The sequence below is a fragment of the Oncorhynchus gorbuscha genome, linkage group LG09, assembly GCF_021184085.1.
Source record: "Oncorhynchus gorbuscha isolate QuinsamMale2020 ecotype Even-year linkage group LG09, OgorEven_v1.0, whole genome shotgun sequence".
NCBI classification, from domain to species: domain Eukaryota; kingdom Metazoa; phylum Chordata; class Actinopteri; order Salmoniformes; family Salmonidae; genus Oncorhynchus; species Oncorhynchus gorbuscha.
The window spans coordinates 42,479,607-42,494,821 of NC_060181.1; the positions used below are offsets into that span (position 1 = coordinate 42,479,607).

At 40.7% G+C, this 15,215-nt stretch overlaps 1 protein-coding gene across 2 annotated transcripts; it reads left to right on the forward strand.

The window, feature by feature from the left end:
* The first annotated feature begins 652 nt into the window (after window positions 1–652).
* On the forward strand, window positions 653–11,648 carry clic1 (chloride intracellular channel 1). 2 transcript variants are annotated; one of them, XM_046362446.1, is made up of 7 exons: window positions 653–808; window positions 1,105–1,183; window positions 3,775–3,884; window positions 4,041–4,166; window positions 5,458–5,564; window positions 6,142–6,323; window positions 8,016–11,648. In XM_046362446.1, the coding sequence occupies exons 2-7, from the start codon at window positions 1,142–1,144 to the stop codon at window positions 8,175–8,177; spliced, it is 729 nt and encodes a 242-aa protein (XP_046218402.1). In that variant the 5' UTR covers window positions 653–808; window positions 1,105–1,141; the 3' UTR covers window positions 8,178–11,648. The 2 variants fall into 2 exon arrangements, with proteins under 2 accessions (XP_046218402.1, XP_046218403.1); XM_046362447.1 differs by lacking the exon at window positions 653–808 and adding an exon at window positions 812–887.
* Window positions 11,649–15,215: the final 3,567 nt, after the last annotated feature.

Sequence of the window (15,215 nt, forward strand, 5' to 3'; positions counted from 1 at the left end):
CCCCATAGAGACTGTCAGAGGTCGGGACAACAGGCCCTCCGATTTGACACACTGAACTCTATCAGAGAAGTAGTTCTTGAACCAGGTGATACAACTTGATACAACATTTTGAACAGAAATACAATGGTTCATTGGATCAGTTTAAAACTTTGCACATACACTGCTGCCATCTAGTGGCCAAAATCTAAATTGCTCCTAAACTGGAATAATACATTGTGGCCATATCTTGCATTTAAAAGATGGAACAAAATAAATCAGATAAAATGCATGTTTTTTTCTTTGTATTATCTTTTACCAGATCTAATGTGTTATATTCTCCTACACTAATGTAACATTTCCACAATCTTCAAAACGTTTCCTTTCAAATGGTATCAATAATATGCATATCCTTGCTTTCAGGTCCTGAGCTACAGGCAGTTGGATTTGGGTATGTCATTTTCGGCGAAAAATTTTATTTTTTATTTTTTAAGGGTCAGATCCTTAAATATCTGCTGTCTTCAGCTTCGGTATGCTACTGTATTACAATGTTTTTTGATTTCGTAACCCAAATGACATCGACGACCACCAAGGTCTCCCTGCCCCACCCCCACCCCCCTGTCCCCATCTCGTTCACGTACACAATCGGGTGCCTTTCTTTCTTATCACCGCTATTCGCTCGGGGCGCTTGGTTAGGGTTACAACGGAGTTCTAAACATCACTTGTATGTGGGCTTTCCAGGAAATGGAGGAATGAGTGTGTAGCAAGCGACACAGAGGGAGGGGAAACTGAAAAGGCGTTAACTGCAAGTTCCACACAGGACGTGAGCGAGGTAAGAACAATTTAGACTACATTGTTACTCACCAAACTCGCGTGAAAGGTTGTTATTAATGAAGTCATAACGGTTTACAGTAAGACCTTATTTTTCCTGCTGCTTGTTTGTATTAGTTTATATAAACTATCGAATTTGTCTGACTGACTATAGCAGATAGTGCGGCCAAGCCCTTGGTCGACATCGGTTATGTTTATCATTGAAATTAGTCAAATATCTGAAAGTTAGTGCAAGACTGCACATTGCGAGTTGTTAACGTTACCCATCCAAAAACTAATCAGTCCTGTCTCCTTTAGGTATTCCAGTTCCAGCAGCAACACTTGAAACAAAAAGATGAGTGACGAAAATCAACCTCAAGTTGAACTTTTTGTGAAGGTAAGCAACGTCATCAAATCCATTCTGTGACATGCATAATCATATCTTGGACAAGTTACTTTGTAAACAATGCGCCATTACTTTTCGCTGCCAGAATGTCATTATGTGGTACAATGTAATCTATTTTACTAAAACGTCATTATAACCCACGCATTTCTGCAGCAAGATAACTTATCAGTGAGAAAAGTAAACTGTTGCCACTGGTCCCTCATTTGTTTGAAGACTGAATGCCTAGAGAAAGCAGGCCTAAGGGTTTTCATGGTATTCATAAGATAGTAGATAGGGCGGCCATATATTACGCTATATTTGATTAACATATTAGCCATGCCTATTGCTGTACCCCATTTGGCACATCAGTTGAATGGCCAGAACATTTTATAATCTAATTAAATGCACATTAAGATAATACATATGATATATAGGCTCCTTAATCTATACTGAACAAAAATATAAACGTAACATGTAAAGTGTTGATCCCATGTTTCTTGAGCTAACAACAAAAATCCCTGAAATTTTCCATACTCACAAAAAACGTATTTCTCTCAAATATTGTGCACCTGTTAGTGAGAATTTCCTCCTTTGCCAAGATAATCCATCCACCTTACAGTTGTGGCATATCAAGGAAGCTGATTAAACAGCATGATCATTACACACGTGCACCTTGTGCTGGGGACAATAAAAGGCCACTCTAAAATGTGCAGTTTTGTCACACAACACAATGCAAGGATGTTTTAAGTTTTGACGGAGCATGGAGCTGGCATGCAGGACTGTCCACCAGAGCTGTTGCCAGATAATTTATTGTTAATTTCAATTTCATTGTCAGGATTTGGCCAGGGTTGTTCCGGTTTTTGGTCACTAGATGCCCCCATTGTGCCTTTTGACCTTTTGTTTTCCCTTGATCACCGTTATTATTTGCACCTGTGCCTCGTTTCCCCTGATTGTATTTAAACCCTTTGTTTTCCTCTGTTCTTTGCTCTGTGTTTGTATGTCAGCACCCAGCCCTAGTACTCTGAGAACTCTTGTTGATCCCGGTGGACTCTCTTGTGGAATTCTGTTTTTTGTTCTTGTTTGTTTGTTTTTTGAGTATCTTTTGAGGCTTTTTGTGCTTTACCTTCCACCTTGTGGATTTACCTTTTTTGTCTTGGAGGATTACCTTTGTTCTTGTATGATTCCTTTTGAGGTTGTGGAGTTACATGTTTTCCTGAAGAACTTCACTTTTTACTTCATTAAATACACCGTCACAAGTACTGCTGTGTCTGCCTCATCTTCTGAGTTTTGCTGACTATTCGTGGCTCAGTTGGTTAAGTGACTGTTTCTCACTCCGGAGACCCGGGTTCGCAACCGGGTCCTGACAACCATAAGCCTCCTCCAACGTTGTTTTTAATAATTTGGCAGTACGTCCAACCGTCCTCACAACCGCAGACCACGTGTAACCACGCCAGTCCAGGACCTCCACATCCGGCATCTTCACCTGCTGGATCATCTGAGACCAGCCACCCGGACAGTTGATGAAACTGTGGGTGTGCACAACTGAAGAATTTCAGAAACCTCAGAGAAGCTCATCTGCGTGCTCGACGTCCTCACCAGTGTCTTGACCTGACTGCAGTTTGGCGTCGTAAACGACATCAGTGGGCAAATGCTCACCTTTAATGGCCACTGGCACGCTGGAGAAGTGTGCTCTTCACGGATGAATCCGGACTTCAACTGTACCGGGCAGATGGCAGACATTGTGTATGGCGTCGTGTGGGCCAGCGGTTTGCTGTTGTCAATGTTGTGAACAGAGTTCCCGTTGGTAGCAGTGGGGTATGGGCAGGCATAAGCTATGGACAATGAACACAATTCCATTTTATCAATGGCAAGATTCTGAGGCCCATTGTCGTGCTATTCGTCCACCGCCATCAGGCCATACACGATGTCTGCCATTTAAGAGGTGTGGGACAACATTCCACAGGCCACAATCAACAGCCTGATCAGCTCTATGCAAAGGAGATGTAATCGCACTGCATGAGTCAAGTGGTGGACACACCAGATACTGACTGGTTTTCTGATCCACCGCCCTAACTTTTTTTAAGGTATCTGCGACTAACAGATGCTAATCTGTATTCCCAGTCATGTGAAATCCAAAGATTAGGGCCTAAAATAATTTATTTCAATTGACTGATTTCCTAATATGAACTGTAACTCAGTAAAATCTTTGAAATTCTTGCGTTTATATTTCTGTTCAGTGTATATTTCATAAGCTGGCCAGAGCAGCCCAGGGGTGTGGTCATTCAGAGGAAAACACGGTCCAATATAAAGATAGGGTACCCTTTCTTCACTCTCTTATAATGCTTTCTCTGTGTGAATATCTAGACTTAGAACCCTTTTTTCTCATCAGGTATGAAAGATGTCCTTGTGGTAGCAGCTTAAAATACTTACTTCCTGTTCATTTCCCCACCATTCAAATTTCAAGAGACCCACAGCCCTGCTCTGTCACACATTACCCTCTTTGAGGGTAATCACTCTTTGACTTCCCCGATCTCTCTTGGGTAGTATATGATCTTCTTGTTCGGATGAATGACCATAATATGTGGCCTTCTATCCCATTCTAGGCAGGCAGTGATGGCCAGAGCATTGGCAACTGTCCGTTCTCCCAGCGCCTTTTCATGGTGCTGTGGCTTAAAGGAGTAACGTTCAACGTCACCACCGTGGACATGAAGAGGTCTGTCTAATGCCTATCAATCTGTATTTATATTACATATACATTTATATTACATATACATTTATATTACATTTGCACATGTCTAAGCTACTTACTCACTCTAATGCTGTCATTGTTTCCCCTCTCTCCCTCTGTCATTTCTCTCTCTCTTGATAGGAAACCAGACATCCTTAAGGACCTAGCACCTGGTGCTCAGCCCCCCTTCCTGCTCTATGGGACGGAGGTGAAAACAGACACCAACAAGATAGAAGAGTTCCTGGAGGAGAACCTGTCCCCTCCAAAGTAATCACTCCTTCCATCATTCTATTCTTATTCCATCCTCTGATCAAACCATCAAACAGTTATGGTGCTACTTGCATCAAGTTCAGTTCCATATCCTTCCAGATCTATGTTCATAGGTGGCACGTGAATTTCAGGTTTGGGGAAGCACATTTTTTTATAATAAAGCATTCCATGCATCTTTCATCGCATTTGTAGACTTATGTAAGATAGCCTACTATTCTGAGTAGATTGGATAGTCATCATTTAGGCTAATAGTATAACTCAATCACTGTTTCCAAAAAATACCCTTCAATGCATCGCTGAGCGTGTTGTGGCGCAGAGTAGGCCTAGGCTATAGGCTATATCAGATACGTTTCTTCCCCTTTCTTTTCACAGGAAAAAATGTGGCCTTTTATAAACACATTTCATTTCAATTCTACTAAACTTTGTATGACTGGAGACATAAGCAGAATATTTTTGAATACAACAAAAAGTACAGGGTTACAAAAAGTATAGGCTACTGCTGACAAACAGATCAATAATTACGACCTTGTCTGCAGGCATCTAATCTAGGCCTACGAAAAGAGGAGACAGAAATTATACAGATGGCCATCTAAAGTTTTAAGTTGCACTGATCTAATGATGAGTGAATATGCGCACTCACCGGGGATAAGGAGGATGCTCTCTGCTGGTGCCAATAAGATAGGCTCTGGTTTACTCAAATTGAGCATTTTGATAACAAAAAAATAGATTAGAGACTTTTTATTGTCTTCTCTTTCCAGCGATAGCAATTGTATTTTGAAATATAGTGATATGCCTGGCACTATTTCAGCTGCTTTTCACTGACAGTCATAACACAACAATAATCTATTTGGTATTTAAATGCGCGCAGTGCCCAAATTGCGGACCTTCCAACTGTAGGCTATTCACTTGTGATTTAGAACAATCCACAGCTTGTTTTTTTAAATGAAGTTAATGATCATCTGGGGCCAAACCATGCTTTCTGGTGTACTTGCTTATTTGGAATGATTTGAATTATTTCTGTATAGACAAAAGTAATTATATTAAGGTTGGCAATTTCCTTCAACTTACTTTAGGAGAAGCTTGGCTTCCTTTGTATAATCATTTGTGTGTGTTGTTTGCCTCTGTAAAGTATGTTGATAGGTTATGTACTGTCCTTGCATGTACTTTATGTGTTTAACGTTACTTCCTGTGTTCCTCTCTGAAGACAACATGCTTTCTCCCATGATAACTTGCTGACTGAGGTTTGCTAGATGGCAAATTTGTAATACGTCCTCCACCCCCTTCCCAGATACCCCCGCATGGCTTCCAGGAACCCTGAGTCTAACACAGCCGGCCTGGACGTGTTCTCCAAGTTCTCGGCCTACATCAAGAATTCAAACCCCCAGCTCAATGACAGTGAGTGACAATGACAACTCAGGATGAACTGAGCCCGAACCTTTCATGTACAGAAACACTATTGCGTGTTAACAAGCACCTGCAAGAACTCCCACAATCTGTCTCTGTATCCCAGAGCAGCAGGGAGTGTCTTTGTTAATGGCATTATGCTCTGAGCCTTGCGTCTCTTCACAAACCGGTTGCCTGTGGTCTTGTATTTTTAGCAGCGCTTTCAGAAGTACAGTGAAAAGTACACACTAAGATAAGCATTTGTTATGTGCAATGAGTCATTTTAAATTACTCTTTAACTCAGCAATTTACATCTGTACCTCAAGTCCTCAAGTCCAATTATGTTTTTGTTCAAATAATTAAAGTAATTATATTTCTATGGGTGTTAGTCATATTTCCTTTGTATTGTGCATTGTTTCATGGTGCAGCACATTCAATTCCTGTTTCAATATAATTGCAGGGAGCTCTCTGAAGGCTTTACTTGCATGATACTAGTGAGGAGCTTTAGCTTTGCGCGTACTACAGTTTGTTTATGTACGTGTCCGTCTTAATAAATGTGTTGTACTTTGTGTGTTCTCTGTGTGGTCAGACCTAGAGAAAGGCCTGCTCAAGGCCCTGAAGAAGCTAGATGACTACCTTGGCTCACCACTTCCTGAGGAGATTGACGAGACTAGTGCTGATGAGGTCACTTCTTCCACCCGCCCCTTCCTGGATGGGCAGGACCTCACTCTGGCCGACTGCAACTTGCTGCCCAAGCTGAACATCGTCAAGGTAATTCTTTGTTTTAAGCCCTTGTGGCCTAGTGTGAAGTCCATAATCAAATCAGTATTAATTGGGGTTGGTGGACCACTTGTGAGCTAAATGCTGCCACATGTACAACATTAACTTCAGTGCGAACTGCAAAGATCCAATGGGCTATTTTGATCATTCCTTTTTGTACTATAAACATTTCTTGGCTATAACTGTTACTTTTCTTGTCTTTACTTTTTTGGATCTTACTTTTATTTTGGTTATTCAGTAGCCACGTGTATTCAGAATCAGAAAAACCTTTATTCACCGAAGACATTTGCATGTTCAGGAATTTGACTCTGAAATCATCCTGCCACACTAAACAGAATATACAGACAGGCACATTAATCAGATTATACGGATAAAATACACTATATAAACAAAAGTATGTGGACACCCCTTCAAATTAGTGGATTCGGCTATTTCAGTCACACCCATTGCTGACAGGTATATAAAATCGAGCACACAGCCATGCAATCTCCATAGACAAACATTGGTAGTAGAATGGCCTTAATGAAGAGCTCAGTGACTTTCAACGTGGCACCATCATATGATCTGACCTTTCCAACAAGTCAGGTCGGCAATTTTCTGCCCTGCAAGAGCAGGGCTGGAGTGGTGTAAAGCTCGCCACCATTGGACTCTGGAGCAGTGGAAACGCATTCTCTGGAGTGATGAATCATGCTTCACAAACGCTACCTGCCCCAATGCATAGGGCCAATTGTAAAGTTTGGTGGAGGAGGAATAATGGTCTGGGGCTGTTTTTCATGGTTTGGGCTCGGCCCCTTAGTTTCAGTGAAGGGAAGTCTTAACGCTACAGTATACAATGACATTCTAGATTATTCTGTGCTACCAACTTTGTGGTAACAGTTTGGGGAAGGCCCTTTCCTGTTTCAGTATGACAATGCCCCCGTGCACAAAGCAAGGTCCATACGGAAATGGTTTGTTCGAGATTGGTGGAAGAACTTGAATGGCCTGCACAAAGCCCTGACCGCCACCCTATCGAACACCTTAGGGATGAATTGGAACGCCGACTGCGAGTCAGGTCTAATCGCCCAACATTAGTGCCCGACCTCACTAATGCTCTTGTGGCTGAATGGAAGCAAGTCCCCGCAGTAATGTTTCAACATCTAGTGGAAAGCCTTCCCAGAAGAGTGGAGGCTGTTATAGAAGCAAAGGGGGGACCAACTCTATATTAATGGTCATGATGTTGGAATGAGATGTTTGACGAGCAGGTGTCCACATACTTTTTAAAGACCGCACTATGAACACTATAATCTACATTATAAACTGGGTGGTTTGAGCCCTGAATGCTGATTGGTTGAAAGCCGTGGTATATCAGAACGTATACCATGGGTACCGTATGACAAAACATTTATGTTTACTGCTCTAATTACGTTGGTAACCAGTTTATAATAGCAATAAGGCACCTCTGGGGTTTGTGATATAAGGCCAATATACCACCGCTAAGGACTGTGTCCTAGCAGCCCTTAGCCGTGGTATATTGGCCATATACCACATCCCCTCGGGCCTTATTGCTTAGTTAGAACTTTGCATGTAGAGACAGATGTACAGTATGAATAAAAGCAATGTTACAGGATGATTTGCAGTGGGGGGGAAATTACATGTATCTCTCCGTTCTTTCTCTTTTTTTCTCTCTCCCTGTCCAATCCTCAGGTTGTGTGTCTGAAGTATCGCACTTTCTCCGTCCCCAAGTCTCTCTCCAACCTGTGGCGGTACCTGGACGCTGCGTACGCCCGCGAGGAGTTCTCCTCTACCTGCCCCAACGACACAGAGATACACATCGCCTACTCAGCCGTGGCTAAAGCACTTAAGTAGGAGGAGAAGGGGATTCCATCAGTTTTCACACACCAGTGAATACATCTTATACACTCACCTACGCACACACTGTACATTTGGCAGCATACACACACACTAATGCGCTCACACACACACGCATCCAGTCTTAATACCATATATTCAGTGGCAGTTACACACAGTTGAAGTTCTATACACGGCCAGTAGGTTACATATGGTAGCATCCAACTAAAGGTGTTCAGTCACTATGATTAATTCTGCACTCCATATATTGCCAGCTATTAGCTTCTATCTCCTGGCCAGGCCGTAAACTGCTCTTCTGTTGTGATTACACACACACACACACACACACACACACACACACACACACACACACACACACACACACACACACACACACACACACACACACACACACACATATAACAGTTTAACTGCTACCTGCAGCTGAAAGAGAGAGGTCTGTTATAGGTGTGTCTATAATTATACATTATTACATATATATTATTACACTGTTGATATATTGTTCAGGGCGGACCGCCTTTAACATGGTCAGTTTGAAGCAGTCGTTTTATACATGCTAAATGGTCCGAGATTAGGTTCAGGGAATAGGAAAGCAGGTCTTGGGCATGTAATAGTACATCAGGGCACACTATACAGAGGTGTTTCTCAGCACTGTACTGTTACCAACACAGGAAATGATTTCAGCAGACCTCGGCTTCCCCTTTCTCCGCCTTGTAGCGCTGTGAAGGGTTAATCAAGTTTATATCCCCCCCCATTGTAAGGCTCTTTTGCTATTAGTAATCAACCTCCATTCCCCCATTCAAAGTGAAGGATATTTTTTATACTATAAAAAAAAACTGTGAGAGGCTCATATTGCAGGACAGTTGAGTTATTCCAGACGAAGTAATGTGGCTATAGTTGCTGCTTTGTGTGAACTTTAGGTTATTAAAGTACTTGACTCTGTATGGCCTTGAGGCACCAAGCCGGTTCAGTCACATGTTTCACTGTAATCTGAGGGAAAACTACAGGATGTAATGCAGACGTGCACATGGCTCCTCGCATGACTAAACCATAAACGTCACATTCATTAAAAATAGAGATGCACATTGCATAGATAACTGAAACTGAAATATTCAAAGAGAGAATGCTACAGGATTGTGTATTTGTACTTTTTGATATGGTTACTTGAACTTGAAAAAAGAGAAGTTTGAACCTTTAGTGAGACAAATGAAAGGTTTTACTTCAGGTCTATCGAGCTGGGTGTTGTTTAAGTTGTTTAAACACCTTTGAACCTTTGAAGTCCTGTGCTTTGTAGTACTGAGCAATTTGAGTTTTTTAGGTCATTCGTTTTCGGTTCTATTAATGCATAATAATCATGGTTTTTAATTTTGGTTTTGATTCTTTTTGTTAAATATGAAATGCATTATGAAATAATGACATGATTTTAGAGCTTTTTAATGAAAATTCCAAAGCCAAAAATAGTAAACATTGAATTTCCAAAACATTTAAAATATTCCATTGTCTCTGATCAGGTCCACATTGGGTAAACGTCAATAGAAAAATTGAAAATTACAATGAAATAATAAAATGTGTATATTACTTAGTTTTTAGTGGATTACATTATTATTTTTAATTCCTTAAAGTAATAATCTCATCTCTGCTCAGGCATTAGCAATCAGCCAGCCAGGCCATGTAACATTACGTCCTCCCCATACTATACTGTCTTTAGTCATCCTATTTAGCTAGTCTGCCTAAGTATGCTGCAGAGCTTTCTCATGAAATCATTTGACTAGATCTTCAAAGTAGATAAGGCATACTTTCATTAATTGTCTCTGTCCCTCTCGTCGTTGTGTTGTGTATATTCCTCTCTCGTGTGGTCTATTCAGTCTGTGTATCTAACCTAACGTAGCATGCGTAAAAGTGTATCCGTCCTGAGATCAGTATACAATGGCGAGATGCTAATTTCTCCGCCCTAATAATGAGAGTCGTCGCAAATGCGGGAAGGCAAACGACAAGCCTAAGTCATTCCAAGCGCATTGCATTCGGTTTATTTTGGCGAGATTTTGGCGAAAGTGAAACCTCTCGTTTGGCCTCTTCCTCTGATCTGTTTGAGCTGGGGGGGAAACTGGCGCAATGGATTGTGGTCATTGTAATTATTTATGACATTTCTGCGCTGAACTATGTTGAATATTTGTTCAATGAAAACAACTCCCTTCAACCCGGGGTCCCACATAGTTCTTGACATCATTTATTTTCTGAATGATTTGACTAACTAAATGGAATTCAAGTAATTTAACCGACTTTGGTCCATTAGTTGTTTAATAACATGGAAAAAAAACGAAATGTCAGTTAATCGTTCAGCACTAAGGTTTTGTAGTGTGTAGTGACTTTGAATAAGTAATCCATTTCACATTGACTTGAAATTCAGTCCCCTGGGAAAGAACTGGACATATTTGTTTGGGCTCTATTTAATCCATAGGTCAGTGGTCAGCGGTTACAGCGTGATTGAAATTCAAAGGCAATGTTACCGTGTTAGTGGAGAATGCATTCACGGTAAATGCTGCATATGCCGGCTCAATCAGAAATTACATTTGAATTTCTATTGCACAATCTGTAACGATTCAGCGATAGATTGAATAGAGCTCTCAGCCTGACTGATAGATGGTGCATTCATGATGACATACATTTACAACAGCTTAGTGAAGACAGAACCTATATATTTTGAATGTCTTCCAGGGTAAGGTTTTGTAAGACAGTCACTAAGTGCAATTCACGTTATTGAATAGTACAAACATGAAGATGTCATTTGCAATATATTTAGCATCTGAGTTGGCAATGTTATGTCAGCTATTTTATACAGTCGAGTCATCAACCCGTCTGATAGATAAGAAAAATCTTCATAAAACCCATTACTATTTTACATGACTGAATCCTTTATGTTATGGATTTTATTTGGTTTCTATGGACCTACTTTTACCGGTCAATTGTCTATAGTCCTGTTGTCATAACTATTTGTCAAAAAGAGACCAAGTCTTCATTTCAATGTTGCCTGTTGTAGTCTGGTATTGTCCTTTACTGAAGCTTGTAACAGTTATTTTTTGAACTTCCTTTTGCTGTAAGATTAGTGATGACTTCAGGGACTTTTTACATTCGTCTTTAATGATTATTTAATGTATTATCCACCTTTACGTCTCCATTTCATACATATCTATTTTCCATCTTTATCCCCTCCTCAAACCCATCCTCTTTTTTAAAAGACCCATCTTCATTTTTGTTGTTTATTTTCTTCCTAACTTTTGATGCATTCTTTCCTCCACGTATTTCAGCCCTTTACTTCACCTTCAATTTTATTTGAAGGCAATAGCACTTAACCTAGATTATGTTGCGTACATTGAGTCAATGACAATCAAACTTAGTATTTCTTTTGTAGGTTTTAATCATCCTGAAAAGACGGTCAAAATAAAACCACAATTGGTTACTGTTTCTTTACTTGTTTGTTTATTAATGGCTGCCAATCCTTTTTCAACAGTTTTGCTAAATATAGCACCATAGAAAAGTAGAATAGTTTAACCCTTAGAAACAAATGTTCTTATAAATGAATGCAGATTTGATCAACATATGGATTATGTTTTGCCACTAGTTTCATTGTAATTTTAACACTGTGATATGTCTCAATAGACATATGACTAATTTCTACCCTCAGGTGACTGACTGTGCACCATACCCTCAGGTGACTGACTGTGCACTACTGTTTAGGATGTGTGTGTGTGTGTGTGTGTGTGTGTGTGTGTGTGTGTGTGTGTGTGTGTGTGTGTGTGTGTGTGTGTGTGTGTGTGTGTGTGTGTGTGTGTGTGTGTGTGTGTGTGTGTGTGTGTGTGTGTGTGTGTGTGTGTGTGTGTGTGTGTGTGTGATTCACCCCTTTACAGTATAGGTTGTGCATGTTACTGTATGATGAGGAATGTACATATAAAATGCAATACATTTGGATATCAGCTTAGTATGAGAGAGAAAATAACTAGGATGCACAGTGCACCTCCCCTCCAGATGGGGGCAGCATGGGCCATAGCCTCGTTGCACAGGTCCGTGTCACAGCGGTAATTTTGGTAGGTGAAGTTCAGGCATGCAGCGTGTTTCTCCCCAGATAAACCACATTGAGAGGGACTGGCACAGCTCTTCTCATACAGGACCAGATGCAGGGAGCCTACAGATGAGGAAAGGGTAATTTCAATGGTATTCAGTATATTTCACTTCAGTAAGTCGAGGCCTACTTGTCAGTGCACTGACTGAAATAGAGACAAGAGGAGATGATAGTGTAATTGCTAGACTGACAGACATTGGGATGTATTACTGTCACACTAAGAGACATACAATTGGCTCACCAAAAGTCAGTGGATAGACCACACCAGCTCTGCATTTAGAAAGGTGTTAACACAATACATTCAATCACTGCAAATTACTGACCTCAAATCGAATTATGTGGCAAAAAATAATTTTCAGAGCGGTCCCTTTCCTCTTATCCTCAGAGTAACACAGAATCCTGTGTCCCACCCACTTAGCGTTTGGCTATTTTTAGAGATAATTTGATGGCATCACAGGCATTAGGGAGCTAACAACTGGCTTGCTGAGAGAATAGTGGTGACGTTTGGTCTTTTCAGCTAGCCTTTTGTCTCATATTATGTAGTGAATACCCAGCAGGAAGGCAAGGCTAGGCAGGCATAGTGGGCCATAAAACATCTCCCACACTTAACTCTTCAACTTTAGTTAACATTACACAATTGCAGTGCCACTCAAGTTTGTTATCCAATCCAATACACAATCATGAAACATTATTGTATAGTTTCGGTCATGCCACCTCCACCGGAAACCCAATACTGTCTCCAATGCCTACACACATGCACAAACACACGCATGCAAACACACACGCAAGCACGCACATACACACACAAACGTATAACATCTCCACTGCTGTGCTAGCTCGTCAGCGTTGCCCGGCAGGACACTCCTGAGGGAACTTGAGGCAGTCCATAGGAGAGATTGCAGGAAACATGTGTTAACAGCACAGAGTTGCTAATAAAGAAAGGGATTTTGTATCAAATATAAGATGTACATCATACTAATGGGGGTATGAAGGTGGGGAAAAAAGACAACTCAGGACTAAAGATATTCATTTTCCCCTAAACTTTTTAATGGTTGCAACCTGGTCTCAGAGCATTTTGTATTATTCTGTATGTAAATCCAAGACACTTCATTTAGTATAATATGTTACTTTTCGTATGTTATGTATTAATTTATGGGTGTCCATTAACCATTTCATATGATAAGTTACGAATAACAATTCGTATTATATGTTGTGCATTTGCCAAACTTACAATATGTTATGAATTTGCTAAATGTACAATATGTTACGAATTCTAGCTAGGTGGCTAACATTAGCTAGCTCGCTAACGTTAGCTAGGCTAGGCGTTAGGGTTCAAGTTAGGGTTAAGTTTAGGAGTTAGGTTAAAGGGTTAAGGTTAGGGGAAGGGTTAGCTAACATGCTACGTATTTGCAAAGTAGCTAAAAAGTAGTAAGTAGTTGAAACATTTCTAAAATGCTGATGTCTTCTGGGATAAGATTCAAACTCGCAACCTTTGGGTTGCTAGACATTTGCGTTATAAGCCCACCCATCCACTTTGACCTGGCCTTAATTTAAGTAACCATCTGGTTTACATAACCATACCAAAGGTAACATATCATATGCCATTTAGCAGATGCTTTTATCCAAAGCGACTTACAGTCATGTGTGCATACATTCTACGTATGGGTGGTCCCGGGGATCGAACCCACTACCCTGGCGTTACAAGCGCCATGCTCTACCAACTGAGCTACAGATGTAGAATTATATCAATGCATTTCTCCTGTTATTGAGCTATGGGTCGAATCTAAAAAGTTAGTTGTCCTTGTTAAACCTATTGAATTGAGTATTCTTAGCCATTATCAAGCTTATCTCTTTTCTTCAAACTTTCTCATCTCCATCCTTTTCTTACATACCTGCCAAAGGAAGACAGCACAGGAAAAGAAGGAACAGTTGTGGAGAAGACATCTTAGAAGTTTATTCTTGGGCACTTTAGAAATATTGCAAACTCTTCTCTCGTTTTGGTAAATGTCCCTGCCTGATACCTCCAGCCTCTCTCTTCTACCAACTCCACTAGCAGTTAATAGGTAGCATGTTCCATTCAAACCCAAATTAAATATATTTATATATCTTTCCTTCCTTCCAAGTCAGCATCCAATCCAATCCATCCCATTCTCAATCTTTCTCTCCCAGTCAACCACACTGTTTTGTCTCACTGTATTATTTCTCTCTCTTAAATTGCAATGTGTCCAGATGTCATTTGTATTGTCCTCAGATGGTCAGTTGTAAATTCCCTCAATCTACCTCCCCATCTATCTCTGGTGCTCTTTCTTCCTAACCAACCAGACTCTGGGAGCAACGTTTTCCACCCCAAACTCTCCAAATGTAATTTGGACGGTAACCATGTAGTGCTTAAACTGACATGGATTTACACAGAGGGCCTTACTTTTAAGATAACAACTAAATGTGACCTGTATGGTGGCGGTGATTTATATTGTACCGACTCAAAAATAGCAAGGCAAGTTACACATGTCCAAAATGAAGGCTACACCCACAGATGTGAATTCAGACGACACAGTAAAAACAGTGGAGAGGATGCACTGTATGTGTAACCTACAGTATATCATGATGCATTTTATACATGAGTATTTCTTGCTGAAAAGCTTATTGCATTCAGCTTATGCATGAGATAATAAAGAGAGAACGGGAGGGAGACAGACAAACAGATAGACGGACAGAGAATGACGAAGAAAGAGAAAGAGTAGGTAAGAGACAGAAAGAAATAATTGCAGTAAGAGTAGCGCAAGAGGAAGACCAGAAGACGAAGTAAAGAGAGGCAGAGAAAGTAACTGCATTATCCATAACTCCCTATAGAGTGCCCTGAGGTGGGCAAGGAGTGTAAGTCAAGTGACAGGAGTCTTGTGATAGGGGTGGGATCAGGC